At 33.0% G+C, this 23,142-nt stretch overlaps 2 protein-coding genes across 2 annotated transcripts in view; one reads left to right on the forward strand and one right to left on the reverse strand.

Annotated features, from left to right (window-relative positions):
* Nucleotides 1-1,767: 1,767 nt before the first annotated feature.
* Nucleotides 1,768-4,141, reverse strand: LOC135958655 (uncharacterized). The gene is made up of 7 exons (XM_065509547.1): nt 3,982-4,141; nt 3,793-3,927; nt 3,024-3,165; nt 2,760-2,955; nt 2,300-2,533; nt 1,959-2,237; nt 1,768-1,894 (listed from the first exon to the last, which is right to left on the reverse strand). Exons 1-7 carry the CDS (start codon nt 4,039-4,041, stop codon nt 1,768-1,770), a joined length of 1,173 nt encoding a protein of 390 aa, XP_065365619.1. The 5' UTR covers nt 4,042-4,141.
* Nucleotides 4,142-4,539: 398 nt separating this feature from the next.
* The window catches only part of tko (technical knockout), a 30,016-nt gene continuing 11,413 nt past the window's right edge, over nt 4,540-23,142 (forward strand). The window contains exon 1 of the mRNA XM_065507962.1: nt 4,540-4,755. Within this exon, the coding sequence (XP_065364034.1) occupies nt 4,704-4,755 (52 nt within the window). The 5' untranslated portion in view covers nt 4,540-4,703. The remainder of the gene's footprint in view (nt 4,756-23,142) is intronic.

Genomic DNA, 23,142 nt, shown 5'->3' on the forward strand with positions numbered 1-23,142 from the left:
TGTCCCGGTTTGGTGACTATTTAAATTCGGAAATGTCAGAGATTTTTTTATGTTTTTCATCTACATATATCTGGATTACAAAGTCATTGTAGATATATAATGATAGACAATTCAAAGACCTTTTCAACGCCATAGAAATTGGGAACCGGAACCCGAATTTTGTTCGCCCAAAAATAATTTTATTAATCAAACATTTTTTCATTAACAATTTTCTTTCATCTTTATCTAAAATCATATTTTTGTGAAGGGTACACAAGATTCGGCACTGCTGAATATAGGTCTTTTACTTGTATAAATCTTATTTAAGTACAACGTATTTTATTCGGGGAATTCCCCGTGTATTACTTAACAATGATGTTGAGCTCTTAGGCATAGAGAATAGAGCGGAAACTAGAAAAAAACTCAAACAAAAATATTTCTCAAAATAATCACATACGAGTGTTGTTTTTGTTTTCATTGTTTTTTTCTACTAATACATTCTCACCACTTAGGTTTTTGACAACTGAGTTAGGTCTTTGACAGGAGATTTTCCGCTCTATGTCTATTCTCTATGCTCTTAGGCATATTATTGAGAACTAATTAATAATAGAGAAAATATATATAGAGCGGAAACTATAAAATACTAATACATTTTTACGACTTTGGTTTATGACAACAGGAGTGTTTCCGCTCTATGTATATTATCTCTATGTTTTTGTAAGAAATCAAAATGAAAGTTAAAATAAACAAATTATGAAATTAATAGTTGTTCAATTAATAATTAGTTCAACAGGAAGTTAAAAATGATGTTCAATTGAAATTTTTATTGAAAAATTTTAAAGGTATGTTTTGTGGCTGAAATTCGAACTCATCTTCGAGAAATGTTTAAAACTGTTAAAATAACACTATGCGACAAATGGTAGGGGTCAGTGATCGGTCAAAAAAAAGTATATAGTCTCGAGGTTTCGCTGGGTCAGGTCTAGGAATCGAGATATATCGATTTGAAGTTAGTAAGTATAGAATAGGGTAAATTGTAATTTGTTGTGTCTTTTTCATGAATATATTTACTATCTAAATGTCTGAATATCGCAAAGTGGTGTTCAGATAAGTTGTTAAGCTCAACGCTGGCTACAACATATCCAATAAAGGAAAGAGGGACTCTGGAAAATCAGTTTTTTTTAATAATTTTTTCGTAAGTTATCTATATAAATCTCTTAATCATGAGAATTTTGAAAAAAAATTACAGTAATTTAAACATTTAATAATTCGCCTTTTTTAAATGGAACTTTAGTTAAAAAAAACTTTAAAAAAAGTCCATTTTGCTGCGTGTGTTCCCTTAAATTTTTTTCAAATGTATTAAAATGATTTGTAATAATGTGTATCACAAACCCCTACTTTTAACTCATACAACGATTAGTACGAAATTTAGTAGCGTGTATACCCAGCTTAATATTTTAAAAATATGTTCGAAAATTCGAATTTAAATTCGAAATAATCAATAATAAAAGATGACAATAAATTAATTATAAAAAATACTTCTGAAAACATATTTTATTTAAATGCTCTAAAAAGAAGAAAATAAACTTTAAATTAAATCAGACAAAAGCTTGTTGCGATATGCCTAGAATCAGGAATATATCGCGACATGATTTTAATGTAATAAATAATAGTTCAAGTTTATTTTCTTCCATTTTAGCTTTTAAATACCAGCTTTTTTAAAAAAAGTTTTTTTTTATTAATTTATTGTTCTTAAACTTAACAATTTACTTAATAACCTTTATATTTCACTTAAGTATCACCATCACTTTCGGAATCCGTTAAATAAGGTCCAGTTTTTTTAGTCGTCTTTGATAGATGTCCCGCAATTATTGTCATAGGTTGTTGTTTACTATTAGCGGGCAATTGAAAAGGATAACTAAAATAAAAAAACAGCAACATTTTTCAATCTTGTTAATATAATTTATGATTTCCAAACATACCTCAATTTTCTTTCTTCTTTAATCTTTATTTTCTCCTTGGCTCCCACACAAAGTTCATACAGATATTTCGGTACAATTGATTTGTTATTGAATGTATCGACTATGCCAAATATACGTTTCGGCTTGACCAGCATACATAATAATTTCAAATGAAATGGTGAAGGTTCAGGACTGTAAAACAATTCATAATAACCTTGGTTATTGTAGATCTCAGAGTTCATACAATTAATGGCATCATGACAAATGTTTATGGTAATTTCATTGGTTTTTTTAAACTTCCTAAAAAAAAATTAAATTAAAAGTTCTAAATATGCAATGGGAAAGAAAACTGTTGCACATACATATAAGCTTGGTAAGATGTGTATTTAACTGGCTGTAATATTATTCTTTCATCACTGACCTTATCGTCAAGGCAATGCATTGCAATTTGAGAATTATCGTCGTCAAGATTTATGTAAAACTGTTTAAGATTAGAATACTTCAAACGATTGGGAAATCGTTCGGCTAATTTTAAAATGAAAACTTCATAGCCGAATAAAGGTAAATGTAGATGAATTTTTGATTCACGGTGGTTCCTAGATAGTAAAAAAAATAATAACTTAAACTAAAACAATAACAACAAACTATTACGATTTAATAAAATTTTTCACAGACAAAGGAATTAATTCATTAACGGAAGGGTTTAAGAGATAAGTTTCATTTTGATTTCGAAAATGGAATTAAGAATTACTTCATTCTTAATGGTTTTTTGTTATTGAACAGAAGAAAATATAAATTAAATTTTTATACTTCAATACTTACTTCATAATAGCCTCTATATTATTAAACACTTTTTCCATTTGATCTATATCATTAAACGTATGATTTTCTTCCATTCTCTTTAAATTGACATACAATTTTTCCACGCCATGTGATATCCAAGAAGCAAATGTGTCATTTAATAATGCCGATCGTATATCTATAAAATTTCCTCCATATATATAATTTAATTTGCCATCTAAAAACAATTATATGCAACTTTAGTATGTATTAATTAAAACGATTTGTAAATAGTTTTTCACTTACTTTCTCTTATTAAGACCATAACATTATTGGACTCTTCCTCTTCGGAAGCACAAAATAAAACTTGCAAAATGAGTTGACGGTCCAGTACAATGTCAATGAATTCATAAGGTTTTACCACAATTATATTACTTTTATTAATGCACTGAAATTATAGTAATATAATTTGTTATTAAAGTTAAATGTAAAATTTTTCAGAATAAAAAGTAAATGAGACAAGCAAAAGGATAATCAAATGTATAAATTGAGTAATTTTAAATCTCTTAACAAGGATCCGTTCGAAACTACAGGAGTTCAAGGGTCTGAATTACTGTTCAGTACTTAGGAACTTATTTGGCCAAATTTGGTCACAATTTGATTTAGATTTTTATAAATATTTACTTAATATAAGATAGGCGTTATGGATGAAATAGGTATTTTACCAACTTCTCCAAATATAAACAAAACAATTTATCGGGACCATGTTTTGACCTTGGGTTATCTAAAGTAAATGTTTTTTTGGTATAAAGAAACCACATTTGAACGTTTCAGGTGCTTTTTTGTGAAATATTTTTGTTTGAAATTAAATTAATTGAATCTTAAGGCCATTTTTGTAACAGTAGGATTAACAATTTTTTTCATAATGGTCTTAAATGTTCCTTAATAAGAGACACTGTAGATAAACTATTTCATATTAATATAAGTAGAGCTGGTTTTAAATTCTTGTAAAATCTATCATATGTACATTATTTCAGATTTCTTTTACTATATCTTAAATTATTTATTTTCTTACCGTATGCTTTTTATCACAACAATACTTTCTCAATTGGTCAGCAAGCTTTTGTGTGGTAAATATCATGGACAATTTCTGAGGAAACATTTGCTCTTCCAGATGCAGCAAATGGGTTAAAATAATTTTTTGTTTAGGCTAAAAAAAATTACAAATTTACACAAAATCAATACAATTGAAATAAAAACTCACATTAAACATTAATGGAAATGTATCAAATACCAGCAAATCACCCAAATTCTTTAATTTCATTATTAAAAACAATATTTTTTAAGAATAAATTTGCAAAAAGAAAATCAAAACTTAAGTTGCGCGAAAAATAATAACAATTGCCTGACATTCACAATTTTTGTTTATTTACATGGCAATACCATGACAGCGGTAGATTTTCCTACTTTAATTGCCAACCTTTTGTATGAATAGTTTAAGAAAACTTGGTAACTCTATTGACCATATGTCAAAACCAAAGTAAATTAATAAAGTAGACTCAGTAGAACAGCTGACTATTTTTTTTACTTTGGTCTGAACTGTCAATTCACTTGTGGTTGTTGTGGCGAAAAATACAACAAGCCCAAAAGCAAAAACAACAACAGGCAACTTTGACAGCTCAGACCTTAAACCAAAAACAAAATTGCTTGTGGTTTTTGTAAATGTTGTATTTGTTGTAGTACTGTCGCTACTTTATTAATTTACTTTGGTCAAAACATATGTTTGTTTTTTTTTTGTTCTGTCCTACACTTCCATTGACTGCATGTTTATATGTGCAGATTTATGGTTTAATTTATTCAAGTTAATTTTGTATTAAAATCTAAATAAGTTAAAGAAATTATTAGTTAGTATAAAAGTTTGTTAAATTAACTTTAAAACAGTGTTTTTTGTTTTTATCAAGCAACGTTAAAGTCTTGTCAAACAACATGAATTTCTTAAGACAAACATTCAGCGTTACGAAACAATTGACAGCACAGGGTAAGTTATTTATATGTATGGTTCCCGGCGAGATGGAATTGTGCAAAATTATTCTTTATGTGTATTAATAATTTAAGAAGTTTACATTAAATTATAATTAACAATTACAGGATGCTGTGTAACTAAAGTTTAACCTTGTAGTATTGTATTAAATTTAATCAGATTTTTTGGTTTACTAGAAAATTAACCAATTCCAATTGGAATTACAAAAATCCTAGTTGTCGAATAAGATAATTAATCCTGTTATAAATATTACGTGGAAATGTATAGCATACTTTAATAATAATAATTATATATCCCTGTATTAGACCAATAAAAATGGAAGTGTAATGCATTTTCACATTTAGCAGGACAATTGTTTTAGTGTGGACATTTACCAGCGGAAATGCAAAATATCTAGCAGATATCTTTACCTAACAGTAAACTTGATATTCATTTCAAATTAATGACCAAATATTTTTAATCCATGGGCATTAATAGATATCTATTTGTTGAAATTACCGGCATAAGTCACGTAGAATGTAGCAGAAGATATGCTACAGCCATTGTTAATTTCTAATCCATAGTGGAATTGTCGATCTAAATATTAATGGCAAATAGATATCTACAGTATAAAATACCTACCTAGATATCATTACCAAATATTTTTACGCCATAGGTTATTATGCACTGATAGATATCTACTTCTTGAAAGTACAGATATTAGTTATGTATTCGAATGATGTCTTTCTTTTGAGCAAATATCTAACACAATAATAAATATCACATAGAGTTAGAGCAATTTCGTCATGAAAACCTTAAATATTGGTTCTTATTTCATATACGATTAGTTGGTCATCTATCATATTACGATAATTTACACCAATTAATCTCCAAAAAACTTAAAAAATCAATAAAAAAAAAAAATGTCTTTTAAGACGTTTTGTTTAATGTTGTTTATTGATAATTTTTTATCTTATGTTTTACTATTAGCCGTTATCTTAAATAAATCACGTTAAAAACTGACAGATGGCATAAATGTAATTAAAATAATTTAATTTTATAATTATTTTTTTTATCTTAAAGTCCCCAATAATTCAAAATTTTAAAAACCATTTATATGTGAGATTCATCAGTTGCTTTAAAAAAAATGTACCGAAAAATAGAATACTTTATTTTAATAACTCAAGTAATATGCGAAAAAAAACTGTTTTTGGCTCTCCTGAAAAGTTGTGTTTTTGAATATAGGCCTTCGCTATTTAAATTAAGGTCTTTTTGATTTGAACCGTACGACACAAGGCGTATTAACAAGGTGAGTGCGTCCCGGCAACAAATACAACAATGCAAAAACAACAGGCAATTTGTTTTTGTTAAAATGTACGTTAAATGTCAAAATCAAGGCGAATTAAAATATTACTATGTTATTTACAATAACAAATGTAAACATAAACAATGTTTGACATATAGCAAAGTAAATTAATAAAGTAGACTCAGTAGAACAGCTGACTATTTTTTTTACTTTGGTCTGAACTGTCAATTCACTTGTGGTTGTTGTGGCGAAAAATACAACAAGCCCAAAAGCAAAAACAACAACAGGCAACTTTGACAGCTCAGACCTTAAACCAAAAACAAAATTGCTTGTGGTTTTTGTAAATGTTGTATTTGTTGTAGTACTGTCGCTACTTTATTAATTTACTTTGACATATAGTGTACATAAAACCACAGCGAATTAAGAAACAGCTGATTTTATGCACTCACCTTGTTAATACGCCTTGGTACGACACAAATTTGTAAATGATATATAAATAACTTAGTAAGTGGCTGTGCCAATTGCTTCAAAAGTTTTATTATAAAACCAAATTCACTTTGATCAATTGTTTGATGTATATATGTAGTTCTAGGGTTACTATTTGGTTGAAGGATTCTAAACATGAATGTTGGAAACATTATTTTCTTAGATATTTAGATACATGGAATAAATAATCTCCTAATACTCAATTTGTTTAGTATAAAATTAGTTTAGTTTCAGTTTCTTGGCCTACCAGAATGCAAGCAATTCTAGAGAGCATAGGGCTTACACTCCAGAGCTTCTCTACATTGACTTTGGATTGTAGAGAGTGTGTCCAATTCATCTCCATTTTTTCTTTGTCTTATTTGGAATATTATTGACCTCGGAGGATCTACAGACTGTCATATTCAACAAAACTTTAAATCATTCAAATGACTATGAAGATTTAGCTTGAGGTCAGACATTTTTTAATTTTTATTCCAAACTAGCTGACCCGACAGACGTTGTCCTGTCCAAGCAACAACAGCATACATGTAAATCAATGTACATATTTTGAGTATTTATATAAGTAATCGAATTTTGGTCAGAAATATGAGTGATCACAGTTCGAGCACTTTTTATTGATTAAACGCTTAGATATTTTGAGTTTTTATATGAAAAATCGATTTTTGTTCAGAAATATGAGTGATCACAGATCGGTCTCCTTTTCTTGATTAAACGCTTTGATATTGTGAGTTTTTGTAGTAAAAATTGATTTTTGTTCAGAAATATTAGTGATCACAGATCGAGCTGCTTTTCAGATACTGTGAGTTTTTATATAAAAAAAAGATATTAGCGATTTTAGATATTATGAGTTTTTATATAAAAAATTGATTTTTGGCCAGAAATATAAGTGTCACAGATCGAGCTGCTTTTCTTGATTAAACGCTTATTGGCCAAGTTATTAGCAAATTTAGATATTTTTTTAGTTTTTATATAAAAAAACAATTTTTGTTCAGAAATATGAGTGATCACAGATCGAGCTGCTTTTCTTGATTAATCGCTTATTGGCGAAGTTATTAGCGATTCGCAAATCGTTTCTCGGATGGACCTAATGTGTCGTTGGAAAATAAATGGGGGGAAACCTGAAACTGGAATGCCTTGTTTTCACCGTTGAAATTTCTTTGACGATTGATTCCAAGTATCTTGGCTTTTCGGAGTTTAGCAGATTTTAGATAAATCGAAAAAAAGTGGGCGTAAGAGTGGGCATGGTAAGTTTTTCATTCTGTAAAAACCTAAGTTGGACTATGACCAACATTTTTAAAAAAAAAATTGTCTAAATCGGACTGATGCAATTACCAACGAACGACAATAGATTATAGTTTTGTTTTAAAATTGTAATTGTATTGTTTTGTTTGATAGCAATTGAAAATAAACTTCTCAAGTAGGAGTTCTAAATTGTAGTATTATTAAATAAAAGCCGGTTCCTTATTCAATAAAGCATATTCATGTGTTTATTTAATTAAGTATATATAAAAGTACAAAAAGAGAATTCCAGAAAAACGTGTCTTATAAAAAGGTTAACTTAACAATATTACAGAGTTGTTTATACATTTTTGACATTACATGAAGAGAGTTGCCATAACTTCATACTACATCCCCTTCTTTTAGTCAACTATATAATCATTTAAGTAAGAAGGTAGGTTTATTTTCCTACCAGCTCTAGAAATACCTGACGAGGATCCAGCCCCAATTTCACCCACTTCGCTTTGGGGAACTGTATTCTCGTTCCCACTTTCCCCTTGAGTATCAGAATCCCTATTAATATTAATCTCATCATCAAAACTAATTTCACCCGAGTAATCGTAATCTTGATGTTGTTCCATCCTAGCAGGTATCAGATGCCAACGATTTCTTCGGTATGTGCCTTTGTCCGTCTTTACCAAATAAGAGCGCGGATATTCTAATTTCTCCATGATGATGCCATAGCTCTTTAGATCTGTTATCCAAACTCGTTCCCCTTCTTTTAGTTCTGAAAGTTCTTTAGATTTGTGTCTCTTGTTGTAATTCATTTCATTTCTCTCTCTAATTTTTCCTTCACGTTCAATAACTTTCTGGTTGCCTACGTTCAATAATTTCGGCAATACTGGTAAATGTGTTTTAATTTTACGGCCCATCATAAGTTCCGCTGGTGAAAATCCGTTTTCCAAGGGTGTAGATCTGTAACTAAGCAAAGCTTCATAATAGTTATCTTTATTTTTGTACAGGAGAGATTTTGCAACCTTCACTGCCGCTTCTATTGCTCCATTTGACTGACTAAAATAAGGGATATTCGAATTGTGGGTGATGTTATAATTTTCACAGAATTTCCGAAAATTATAGGAGTCAAATTGAGTACCATTGTCCGTTCGTAAGACGGAGCAAATTCCAAATGTAGCGAAGTACATTTTTAACCTTTCAATTACCATCAGATCGGTTAGTGATTTCAATCTATAAATTTCAAAATATCGTGAATAATAATCGGTAACTATCAAATACCATGAGTTGTCCTGTTTGCTTTTGAATAAATCGGCTGCTACTCTTTCCATAGGTCTTGTGGGAATCTTGTCCTTAAAATATGGTTCTTTGGGATTAGCGCGATATTCTATACAAATATTACAGTCCTTAATTAATTTTTCCAATTGGCTAGATAAACCTAACCACCAAACACTTGCTTGAGCCCTACGTCGGCATTTAGTCAGACCCTGATGTCCCATGTGAATAAATTTCAAAACTTCCTGTTGTAACTCGATAGGTATTATTATCCTACTACCATGCAATACCAGATCTTCCACAACAGATATATCATTTCTATATTGGTAATACGGAACCATAATCTCTGGTATTTGATTTCTCGATGGCCATCCACTGTAGCAAAAAACCCGTAACTTTTGTAGAATCGTATCATTCCTTTGAGCAGTTCTTATTTTCTCTAAGTAGTGATCTTTTACTGGAAAACATCCAGAAATAAAATTAACATACATTTCAATTTCATCTTCCAGTTCCTGTGATTTTCCTTCAATTTTCAAAGGGCTTCTAGATAACGCATCCGCTATAATTAGCTCCTTTCCTGGAATATACACAATTTCATACGTATATCGCATAAGACGCATTCTAAATCTTTGTATCCTTAGGCTTAAGGTGTCAATTGGTTTCGTCTGAAGAAGCTGAACTAAGGGTTTGTGATCTGTCTCAAATATAACCTTTACACCATTAATGTATTCTGAAAATTTATCCGCTGCCCACACCAAAGCTAGAGCTTCACGTTCAATCTGGAAGTACTTCCTTTCAGTATCCGTCATACTCCTTGATGTATATGCCACGAGTTGTCTCTTATTAGAAATTCCATCTATTTGCATAAGACATGCTCCTAGTCCGTAGCTCGATGCATCAGAACTGATTACGATTTGTTTCTCTGGATCAAAAAACGATAATGTAGGAGATTTGGAAATAAGTTCTTTAATTTCATTAAATGATTTATCTTGTATTGCTGACCATACAAATTCACTGCTCCCCACTAATGAGTTTAGTGGTTCAAGTACAGAAGATCTCATTTCTATGAATCTTGCAAGGTAATTTATCATTCCTAAGAATCTTTGGACTTCAACTTTACACGTTGGTTTTGGAAATTTAATAATCGACTCCACCCTTTCAGGATCTACTGATACGCCATTCTTTGACAACACATATCCTAGGTATGTAACCTTTTCAACACCAAATACCGATTTATTTCTGTTAATGGTAATTCCCTCTTGAGACAAACGTTCCAATACTATCATTAACGTTTTATCATGTGACTCCTTCGTATCCCCAAATATAAGTATATCATCAATGTGCATTAATAAATTTTCAATTCCTGTTAATATTTGACTAAATTTTGTAACAAAGTACTCAGGAGCACATGAAATTCCGAAGGGTAATCGTTTAAATACAAATCTGCCAAAGGGACATATAAAACAGGTTAAATGTTGACACTCTTCACGAAGCTTAATTTGATAAAAACCCTTATTACAATCAATCTTTGAAAAATACTTCGCCTTCTTAATTCTAGCCAGTTTCATCTCAACTTTTTCAATAGGAAAATATGGACGCATTACTGCCTTGTTCAATTGTGTATAGTCAACACATAGACGTATCTCATTGTTTGGTTTAGGTACTACAACAATCGGGCTTACCCATTCCGTGACCTCTTCCATAGGTTCTATAATTTTCTGTTTAATTAAACGATCCAATTCATTCTTAAGTCTCGGCAAAAGTGGCACTGCAACATTTCTAGGTACCGATTGTACAAAGGGTTTATAATTGGGTTTAAGTTTTATTCCAACATCACCTCGAAATTCGCCTATTTCCTTGAAAAGATTAGGGAATTGTTGTAACATTCCTTCGTATTTGTTATTTTCAGTTACCGTAAAGCATTTTCCCGGCGGAAATAATACCTTTAGCCGGCGTATAGCATTTATACCCAACAATGGAACTTTCAGACCGTGTACTAAATAACAAGTAAATTTGTGAATTTCATCCACATACCTTAAAGTCAATTCAATACTGCCAACGATTTTGAGAATGTTTCCATCAGCACTTTTGAGTTTCGGATGATTTTGCCTTTTCATCTCTGTTTGTATTATTCCCGAAACAAATACAGAATCCGAGGGTAAACAAACACAGTCCGCACCAGTATCCACCAAAAATTTTATTTCTTCATTTAATTCATTTGCGAAACACTTCACATACCAGGATTTACCATCATCCTTTATGCCGGAGACACTTCCTAAAAAATATTCATCTTGGTCCTCCACATCGCTGTCAGGATTTCCTAACTCAACATTACGATTACTCCCACAAAGTGCAACAGTATGATTCCTATTATTATTATTAGAAAATTTTACATTGTTTCCCATTTTATTATTATTACTATTACCACTACTAAATACATTTTTCCTACATACTCTCTTGTAATGTCCAATGCCCCTGCAGTTATGACACATTACTTTACGGGCCGGGCACTGCAAACGATCGTGAGGACCATAACCACAATATCCACATTTTGCTGGCCTCTCCTCTTTACTTCCTCGAACAATGTTCACTACTTTCTCCTCTCGAATTACTTTTGTCTGCTTAGATTGCATTTCTGCTTGTCTTGCACAATCAATAGCAACTTTTAACGTCAGATCATTCTTTAGTTGCAGTTGTTCACTAACCTTTACGTTCTGCATGCCCACAACAATGCGATCTCTAATCATTTCATCCTTCAAATTCTGAAATTCACAATTTTCGGCAAGCGCATGCAGGTCTGTTATAAATTCTTCAACGGGCTCCCCTGGCTGCTGAACTCGAGTGTTAAATTTAAACCGTTCAAATATAATATTCTTTTGTGGTAAGAAGTAGTTGTCGAATGCCACAAGCAGTTCTTTTAGTGTTTTTGGTTCACTATTAATTTGCAATAGTACCTCCTCACTCTTCTCACCCATGCAATACAAGCATGTGTTGATCTTCTCTTGTTCATTACCATTACTGTCTAACTTCGATAATGTTGCATATCTTTCAAATCTTTTACGCCAGACCGGCCACTTTTCTGGTTGTTGGAAGTTAAATTCACCCGGAGGATTCATATTCGATGACATCATGACCACCTGTGTTGCATTCGCTGCTCCTCCCGTTGCCATTTTCTGTTTGTATTCTTCCTTTTGACTTAATCCTCATTTGCCTTTGTTTCCAAATAGTTTGTTTTTTACCGCTGCCACCATGTAGTATTATTAAATAAAAGCCGGTTCCTTATTCAATAAAGCATATTCATGTGTTTATTTAATTAAGTATATATAAAAGTACAAAAAGAGAATTCCAGAAAAACGTGTCTTATAAAAAGGTTAACTTAACAATATTACAGAGTTGTTTATACATTTTTGACATTACATGAAGAGAGTTGCCATAACTTCATACTACATAAATTATTAGTCAAACATTTTGTATGACCTTCTTTGACAGCAGATGTATCATCTTCGGTTAAAAAGTTGTTTAGTATGTCAAGTATTACCAATTTCCAAAGGCTATCGTTATTAACTCAAAACTAGCATGTCATGCTCCATGAGTTTCACTCTTCAGGTCAGTCTGGAGACAATGCTGGACATACAATAGTTCACAATACAAACAGTATTCATTATTATCGTATTGAAAAACCAGAGGAAATTAAATGTAGGTTTAATTTTTACAAACATTGTTCCATTCTTTTAATTACGCAGTTTTGTTTTGGATATCGCTTGTGTTTTATGACCCCTTCACAGCGACGATGCATTGAACCAATTAAAGAACCTTTGAACTATTTTGACAATCCCTTAAAACCCCAAAAGTGGCATACTTTTGCAAAGGCCACTTCAAAACACATTGTCGTGTTGGAATCTCCAAACCATGAGCATAAATTTCTAAGAGTATGGATACATAACATCGCTTAAAATGGATCTGCTTCCTATTTCAGTCAAAGTATCTTTTATGTTATGAGTTGGAACCATACCAGTCACTCTTATATTATATTTGGATTCATCAGACTGATTCGCTTTCTATTTCGACAAGATTAAATCTTCTTGGGCAAATTGTATGCAAGTTGTACGGTTTTTTTTTTAGAAATAAGAGTTTATTTCGTGGGCCGAAAGCGATCTACACCAGCCTCATTTGCCCAGCCGCTAACAGTTCGAGAACTAATTTGCCATTTTAGATTATTGATAACATCCGGGGAGTTTTTCATGGGCAGCTCTTACTCAGCAAATGGAAGCATTATGCTTTGCAATATATTTACGTAGTCCTGGAAGCATATTTCGTTCTTTATCCAATATACTGGACCGACACCGGAAGAAGAGAAACTCCCCCATATCATGATGGCTCCACCGCCGTGTTTTACGGTTGAGCACAATGATCCGCAGCACCTCTCAAAATTGGCAAAGAACAGGTTAGCTGTCAACAAAGTACCTCTTATGGAATGGAACACCTTTAGGGAGTGCTCAAGAGGAAGCTGGAGGGTTTCAGTTCGAAAAATAAGGACGAATTGTGTAAAAAAATATAGGGAGAGTGGTTTTCCATTGACAAGGAAGTTTGCAAAAAAATTGGTTGATTCCATGAGTCGCAGATACAAAGAAGTTGGGAAAAACAAAGGTAGAGCAACAAAATATTAAAATAAAATAATTTTTTAACAAAAAATCAAATGTGCCTCTTTCTATTATTTGTTCCAGTAAAAATATGGACTCTTTACATTGTTAGTCATATAATGTATTTAAATATAAATGAAAAGAGGAATGAATAAGTTTTTTATTATGTTGATGTCTGATAAACAAAACTGCATATAATTTGTTTTTTTTTAACAAAACTAAACTTGACTAATATACTTACAAAATTTGAAAAAAAAAGCACACGTTTCTATTGTTTTTTCCAACACTGTACATTCTGGATTCTTATGAAATTCTAAGACGATCTAGCTATGTCAGTCCGTGTGTCCGCCTGTCTGGAGCTATCTGGCTCAAATTATCCACAAATACTCTCTGTTGATAAGGCTTGTATGATATGGAATGGTATTCAGGCAGCCGTCCAAAACCTTCGTCTCGTACAGCTCACTTGGGTCCAATAATCGTTCCCTTTGTGATACCTGAAGAAGAAGAATTAAGACAGAAAGAAGGAAAAGGGAAATAGAAATTAAAGAAAAGGGAAATCTATAGATTAAGTTATAGTGAAATTACGAGAAAAGAGAAGGAGGAGATGAGGAAAGGGGTCGAGAATTCAAAGAATTCGAATAACGCAAACCATCATGGGATGGTTGGTGGGTCCCTAAGAGGCATAATTTGCAAGTCTGGTCTTATCAACCATCCGCTTTCCCTAATAAAGGCGTCTATGCACCTTAGATCCTTCACAGATAATCCGGAGAGGGTACTCAGGCATCGTTCATCTAAGTGCCTGGCATGTAGATCACCCAGTGCCGGGCAGTTACAGATGATCATTGCCACGGTGATCATTGCCACCATGTTGCTTAGTCGTATTCGTTGTAACCGAACAGGTGGATTCGTTTTCCCACCTTGCTTGGGCAAGTTCGTAATATACGTCATGTATCAGTTCCTTGCAGGTTGACAGCGGGATTCCACAAAGGAAGTCTATAACGTCGTCCGACATCAAGGCTCCTCTTCCCGCCACGTAATCTGCAATACAATTGCCCTCATTATCCCTGTGTCCACGTACTCATGTGAGTATAACTGTCGAATGTCTCGCCATCTCATTTAAGGATGTCCGGCATTCCTGGACCATGTTCGATATTGTATAAACACCTACAAGGGATTTAACTGTCAGTATATATACGGATATCTCTACCAGATACACTGTAATATCTGAGCCAGTTTGCCGCTCTTCTTATGGCTGATATCTCGGCCTGAAGGATGCTGCATCCATTTGGGAGTCTAATGGATATTCTTATTTCGAATTCAGGAATGTATATACCAACGCCCACCCTTTCCCCCAACTGTCGAATGTCTCGCCATCTTATTTAAGAATGTCCGGCATTCCTGGACCATGTTCGATGTTGTATAAACCCCTACCAGGGATTTAACTGTCAGTATATATACGGATATCTCTACCAGATACACTGTAATATCTGAGCCAGTTTGCCGATCTTCTTATGGCCGATATCTCGTCCTGAAGGATGCTGCATCCATTTGGGAGTCTAAAGGATATTCTTATTCCAAATTCAGGAATGTATATACCAACGCCCACCCTTTCCCCCAACTGTCGAATGTTTCGCCATCTCATTTAAGGATGTCCGGCATTCCTGGACCATGTTCGATGTTGTATAAACCCCTACCAGGGATTTAACTGTCAGTATATATACGGATATCTCTACCAGATACACTGTAATATCTGAGCCAGTTTGCCGATCTTCTTATGGCCGATATCTCGGCCTGAAGGATGCTGCATCCATTTGGGAGTCTAAAGGATATTCTTATTCCCAATTCAGGAATGTATATACCACCGCCCACCCTTTCCCCCTTTTTGGAACCAACCATACTGGATGGGATTGAGAAACCAAAATTCCTCAGGAAGAAGGGTTTGGGGGTGCAATAGTCAACATGATCAGGAAGATTTTGTGATCTTCCTATTATGGAGGCATAGGAAGGTCTAAAATTTCATGCAATTCAACGCCTGCAGAGCCTAAACGCAGTGCTCAGTGCCAGTTTCCTGGCCATTAGATCTACTGGGATTCAATTGAGTAGAATAAAAACCGACTTCGTCGCCGTAGTTCGCAATGCCCCTGTTATCAGGATTGCCATTCTTCTTAATACCTTTTCAAAGAGTATTCGATTGGAGGCCCCGTCCATTGCTCCCCACCAGACAGAGACCCCATAAAATAGTATAGGTTTAGTAACCGTGTCAACTAGCCAATTCATGTTCCAGGGTCTAATACCCCATCTCGTGCCTATGGCCCTTTTGCAGACATACATAGCCGTCATGGCCTTAGCTGCCCTTGCTTCTAAGGCTTGTTATACCTTTTACCTTCGTGAGTAGGGTATATATAAGTTTGTCATTCCGTTTGTAATTTCTACATTTTTCATTTCCGACCCTATAAAGTAAATATATTCTGGATCCTTATAGATATCGGAGTCGATTAAGCCATGTCCGCCTGTCTGTCTATTGAAATCAATTATCTGCAGACCCCAGATATCTTCGGGATCCAAATCTTCAATAATTCGATCAGACATACTTTCGAGAAGTTTCCTATTTAAAATCAGCAAAATCGGTCCACAAATGGCTGAGATATGAGGAAGAAACCAGAACAACCTCGATTTTTTATCTATTTTTTACCTATATCTGGATTACTAAGTCATTAATATAGACAATATGGATATCTAATGATAGATATTTCAAAGACCTTTGCAACCCATTGTTGGTCTAACTAGTAAGTTAGACCAACAATGGGTTTGTTAAGAAACAAAAAATTGCCGCATATGGAGTGAGACCAATCCACAACTGACCCTACAGGCAGAAAAATGTAGCGTTTGGTGAGGTGGCATCATCGGACGTTATTTCGTCTAAAATGATCGTTACAGTAACATGATCAATGATTTTTTGTTTGAAAAAATGGATGAAATTGATTTGGGCGAGATGTGGTTTCAAATTAACTTTGAAAATCAGTATTCGATTCGCGTAAATCGGAAAAAATATTTTTTAACCCGATTTTTTTTTTCACCAAAAAAAAAAATTTAAATTTAAAAAAAAAATAATTCAAAATTTTTTTTTTTGGAAAAAAAAATAATTTTGTTTACCTAAAATTATTTAAAATTTGTATTTTGAAATATAATTTGGTGATGGGTATAAAAGATTCGGCACAGCCGAATATAGCTCTCTTACTTGTTTTGTATTGAAAATGGTAGGTATTAAACCAAATATTGGATATTCAATGGCAGAAATGAGTTAAAGGACTTCTTCCATAATTCCGATCTGTTTATAGGAAAAAGAAAGTACAATAAAATTACTACAGACATTTTATACTTATTAATACGACACATTTTATGCAAAATTGTTTAGTTCAGAAACAGTATTAAAAACAGCTACCATTTTATTTATTGATCAAATAAAATTAGATTGTGGGCGTCTATATGTTGAACATTTGGAATGAAAATATCTATCAACAAAAAAGTGTGACAAACGCGTGCAAAAATGAGGGTAGAAAGTGTTCGAAACAAATAAGAGGGTTAAATAAAACATGAAATATAAACGATTTACACTTTAATCAAATATGGTCGTCGACAGATGCCACATTGGTAAATAACTCTAGGAAATAAATATATACAACATAGAATATAAATCTGTATATAAATACATAACGGTTTAAAAAAAATATGGAATATAGAAGTAAACATAATACATATCTAGGACAAACATATTTTTTCAATTTTTTGATTTCACATTTTGCCAATGTGATCGTTTGACGACAAAAGACACAGTAAAACAATGAAGTGGAAAAAAAATAACATTTGCTACAATAGAAATCAATATGCGAAAGTACTTTTGTACTTTCGTCTAATCTCTGTGGAAAATCTTTAAACAATGTTTAATAAAAGATTGGGCATACTGGAAAATGTATCTGCCATTCTAAGGATTTTTTTCCTTTTGGATAATTGCCACAAAATGACAAGGTTTTTACCAACAACCAACAGTTTTTTTTAGTTTATTTATTTGGGTTTTTGATTTGTGATTGATAGTTATTGTGTGTATTTTTATAACAAACCATAATGTTATTAGAAACACTGACCCTTTCTTTCTATTTGTCTAGCGGGAAATGATTCTAAATAAAGTGTTGTTAAAGGTTTTTGCAGGGTCTTTGTTTGCGACAATATTAATACTTGAAGATTTCGTTTATCAATAATTATTGAAAACTACATACATACTTATATAACGGGTTTTCCAATAAGGACTTGACAACTTTTTTTAAATAAAACGCAAACCATTTGAGATACATATTTCCAAAACTTTATGATCGACTTGAAATACAATCAAAACATTTATGAATTTAACTCGACTTTGTTCATATGGCCACCGCGGGCACGTCGGCAGTGGTCGATTCGTTGGACCCAATTGTCGATGACTCGGTCACACATTAGGCCGTAACAGCAGCTATTTCGCGTTCAATGTTGGCTCTGAATTCTTCCAACGTCGTCGGCTTGTTGGCATAGAACAAAAAAAATTCTAGAGGCGTTAAATCATACGAACGAGGCGGCCAATTGACTGGTCCATTTCTTGAGATAACACTCTTCAATAAATCGATGGTAACGTCTGCTGTATGGGTTGTGGCACCGTCCAGTTGAAACCACATGTCATCCAAGTCCATGTTTCTTAATTCGGCCCAAAAATAATCGGTAATCATGGCGCGATATCGATCGATCAGTAACGTGACGATCGTTATTGTCGACGAAAAAATATGGCCCAATGACGCCGACGGATTGCAAACCGTAACAAATAGTAATTTTTTGTGGATGAAGTGGTCATTCATGAAGCACATATGGATTTTCACCAAACCAATAACGCATATTTTGCTTATTGACGAACCTATGAGCTTCGTCACTGAAAATGATTTTGCCATTAAATTCATCATCTTGGCATCATCTCCAGAGCCCAATCGGAGAACGTACGTCGCGTCAAATGGTTCAGTTCTTGAGTCAGCTTGATCTAGTTAGTATAGGTGAAGAAAAAAGACACACTGGCACGGCAGCAAATTTTTGCACTAAACTTGTTATTGATTGTCTACTAGGGCGAGAATAACGATCGAAAATTGGAGTTAACGATCTTAAATTTGCGGTAAGCGACTCCGAATTTCGGTAGTACATTTTTATAATTTGCATACGTTGTTCGTACGTGAACTTTACCATGATGAAAATGTTGAGTTTACTGAAAAAAAAGAAAGTAACAGTTAAATGATCAGTGAAATAGTAAGTTCACAAATTAAATTCAAAGTTGTCAAGTGCCTATTGGAAAACCCTTTACTTATTTTTTCAATGCTACGTGTAGTTGTAGAAATTGCGAAAATACACTATAGTTTGCAATTTAGAAATTTTTTTTTAGATTTTCTACAATGGAGGTCCTTTATACACTTCCTTGTGATCATGTGCCATCTCAGCAACCTTGGTATCTATCTTATATTACTTTTAAATCTTTATGGAAACTTCACCTGGCTCTTCGCTATACGATCAAAGATGTTCCGGAAACTTGTCTAAATGACTCTAACATCAAAGATTTTTAAAGCTAATTAAAAGGTCTATAACTAATTCCTTGTAATTTTCATCCTTCTGACTTCCTAAGAAATTTTTCACAACGACAGCGGAATATTTCCAAGCCGCTGCTTCTAAATCATTCATTGAATGTATGAAATCGTTGTCATTCAATAAGTCTTATTTGTGAACCAACAATTTTGTTGTACTCTTGAAAGAAAGGCAAAAACCTGGAACAATTTTATCTAATGCCTCGTAATTTTCCGCCTTCTGACTTCCTAAGAAGGACAACAAAAGATTTCCAAAACGCTACTTCTAAATCATTCATTGAATGTTTGAAATCGTTGTCATTCATTAAGTCTTATTTGTGAACCAACAATTTTTTGTACTCTTGAAAGAAGGCAAAGAAGGCCTTGTAATTTTCACCCTTCTGACTTCCTAAGTAATTTTTCACAACGGCTACAAAAGATTTCCAAACCGCTGCTTCTAAATCATTTGTTGAATGTATGAAATCATTGTTTTTAATTAAGTCTTATTTGGGGCCATATGGTTTTCTGTACTCTTCAAAGAAAGGCATAAAACTGGACCAGTTTTATCTAATGCCTCGTAATTTTCAGCCTTCTGACTTCCTAAGAATTTTTTTCCAAAAAACGACAACAAAAGATTTCCAAACCGCTGCTTCTAAATCATTCATTGAATGTATGAAATCTTTGTCTTTTATTAAGTCTTATTTGGGGGCCATATGTTTTTCTGTACTCTTCAAAGAAAGGCATAAACCTCGACCAGTTTTATCTAATGCCTCGTAATTTTCAGCCTTCTGACTTCCTAAGAATTTTTTCACAATAGCTACAAAAGATTTCCAAACCGCTGCTTCTAAATTATTTTTTAAATCGTCGACTTTCATTAAGTCTTATTTGCGGGCCATCAATTTTTCTGTATTCTTGAAACCTGGACCAGTTTTATCTAATGCCTCCACATACTCCTTATAAGTCCCAATTTGATGTGTAATGGATGTAAAATGATCTTATCTCTGGAAACCAAAGGCGTGTTTATAACTTTTTGATTTCTAACCGTCATGGTTTCTCTCAGAGGCCAATCTTTCTTGATCCAATGGTCATGAGTTGCTCAGCGGTCACATAAACAGATGAAAGAAACATGGAAATTAAGTGTATCCACTTTGTTGACCTAACAAAAAATTAACCCTTTTTAAATCAACGCAAATAACCTATTGGTGATCCGAGTACTTAAGTTCTTTGGAAACAAGATCAACATTTTGATACTCCTCCTTTAACTTCGTACAATGAGCAATAGGCATAGCTGCAAGCTTAGTACCAATATCTAGTTAAACACATTTTAAACTTAAGTTTAAGCTATCCATAAACAATCTCCATTCATCAGCTTTGTAGCTTGATAGTGCAATTTTCGTTAAAAGGCCAACAGTGTCATAACAAAAGACTACATTATTTTCTGAGCTAAAAATATGGAAGAAGTCCCTTTTCCCGACCGCAATAAATTGAGACTTCCGTAACTTGAGTTAAAAGATTTCTTTCTTTAAATCTAGAAGCTCAGATTTCTCTTTCGCAAAGTCAAGCTGTCTTATCAAGTCACTTAAAGCATCTTGTGAAAAAGGCGAAGGCGTCGTTAATACTTCAAAATCGCTGTCTGGTTCATTTGAAAAAAACTTCCACCATCTCTGTGTCTGAGAAAACCACTAACGGTATCTCGGCAACAATTTTTTTCTTTATTTGTTGTCCAGTGTAATAGAAATAATGAGTGTATAGAACTTACGAAAGGGCTAACTGTCAAACAAACTGTCATACTGCTCTTACTTTTTGACATTTATGATCAGTATATTCTGGCAAATCATCATGAGTAGATTGACGCTTGAACAACTCTACCAAATTATACAAATTTACTTTGAAAGTCAGTCATCGATTCGCGCAACTTATCGTCCAACTGAGCAAGCTTAACGACTTAACAAATGACCCTACAGGCAGAAAAATGTACCGTTTGGTGCGGTGGCATCATCGGACAAAAATGATCGTTACAGCAACATGATCAATGATTTTTTGTTTGAAAAAATGGATGAAATTTATTTGGGCGAGATGTGGTTTCAAATTAACTTTGAAAATCAGTATTCGATTCGCTTAACTTATAGACGACATCGTGATTTGTATGGCGCACATAATCGTCCAACTGATCAAGCTTAACGGCTTTGTTAATAAACTAAATTGACGTGCATGGAATGAGACCAATCACAACTGACCCTACAGGCTCAATTACATTCACAAAAATTAAACATTTGGTGCGGTTTAAATGCTGGTGGCATTGTTGTACCTTATTTCTTCAAAAATGAAGTCGGAGCTTGACGTTACGGTCAATGAAGATCGTTACCACACATTGACATTGTACTGGGCGAGATCTGGTTTCAACAGGATATGGCGCTACGTGCTATAACTTGATTTCGAGAAAGAGACCCGATAAATGGCCTCCACAGTCGTGTGATTTGACACCTCTCGATTATTTCCTGTGGGGTCACGTGAAGTCACTGGTTTATGCTGATAAACAAGCAATAATTGACGCCTAAATTGGTGACCACTTTTCTTGATCGAGGGACTATAATCAAGTTTTCAGGAGTGCAAAAACCATTTAAGAAAATTAATATCCGAAGCTAAAAAAGCTTAATCTCTCGCTAAGCGTCAACCAAGGCGTATTTAACAAGGTGACAGCAGTGGCGAATTGAAATAAATACAGGCGAATTCACAAATTGTTTTCATATGGTGTTTGACATAACTGCGTACTGGCGAATATTTTTGACATTATTGCGTGCTATTTCTATAATCAGCGATGATCAACATTGTTGCCCTGATGAATGCAAAATATAACAATGTTAAGTTAATAAGAAGTAGTTAGAAACACGCTTATTGAAACAAAACAGAATTAAATGTCGAATATTCACACTGAAGTTAATTTGAAAGAATAGTTAGTAAAGTATACTTGCGCCTCTCTCATTTTTCAGGTACAAAAACATTTTTCATATTCTAGCTTTTATAGTACAGTCGTCTATTAAAATGTAGGAATTATATAAAATGCATTTTCCTTATTTGAAAATCATATTTTTGCATTTAGAAAACGCACATGCACACACATGTTTGACCATCTATTCAAACTGAAAATGACCACCCATTGTGTAAATAAACTCTGACCAGCAACAATTTTAATCCCTTCGGATGCACTTTTTTCTATTGTCAAGACCAAAACGAATAAACAAAACTCGAAACAATTGCAAAACAAAAAAAAGGGATAGAAAAAACAATAGAGATGAATGTGAATTTTTTTGACAACTTTAAATAACCACACAGAGATTAATGGAATAAATATTTGCATGTGAAATTGAAAACTGTATTAAAACTGGTCTAAATCAATGCATAAATAAAAATAATAAAGTTGGCTTGAAAAGGCTAATTTTTGACGGATTTGGTTGTTTATTGTTTTTTTTAGAGAGATTTAAAAACGGTGGGAATGTGTATTTTTTTTAAAATTGAAACACCTGAATTTTTGTGGTATGATAGGGGGTTGTTCTAAATTATAATTAACATTTATTTTAATAGAAGTTTTATTTTTTTTTCAACAATTCTAAGATCTATTTTGTTTAAGAATCATATTGAACTGGGTTCAATTAATAATAATATGTATACGTATTATATACTGACATATAATTTGCATTACATGTCACTTTGACAGTGACAGCTTAAAATATGAATAATGCAATGCTTTAAATTAAGTATAAAGAGTCAGAGAAAGGGCTCTTTTTCATTGTAATACTAAAAATAACATTGTATTGTAATCGCGAAAGATTTAAAGGTTTATAAA

The sequence above is a fragment of the Calliphora vicina genome, chromosome 4 (genome assembly GCF_958450345.1).
Source record: "Calliphora vicina chromosome 4, idCalVici1.1, whole genome shotgun sequence".
Lineage (NCBI taxonomy): Eukaryota > Metazoa > Arthropoda > Insecta > Diptera > Calliphoridae > Calliphora > Calliphora vicina.

Bases quoted from the DNA above. Each gene is read 5' to 3' on its own strand.
- LOC135958655 (XM_065509547.1), bottom strand. From the start codon at position 4,041: ATGAAATTAAAGAATTTGGGTGATTTGCTGGTATTTGATACATTTCCA. The intron at 3,928-3,981 runs GTGAGTTTTTAT...AATTTTTTTTAG, and splicing joins CATTTCCATTAATGTTTAAT to CCTAAACAAAAAATTATTTT. The intron at 3,166-3,792 runs GTAAGAAAATAA...CTATAATTTCAG, and splicing joins GTTGTGATAAAAAGCATACG to TGCATTAATAAAAGTAATAT.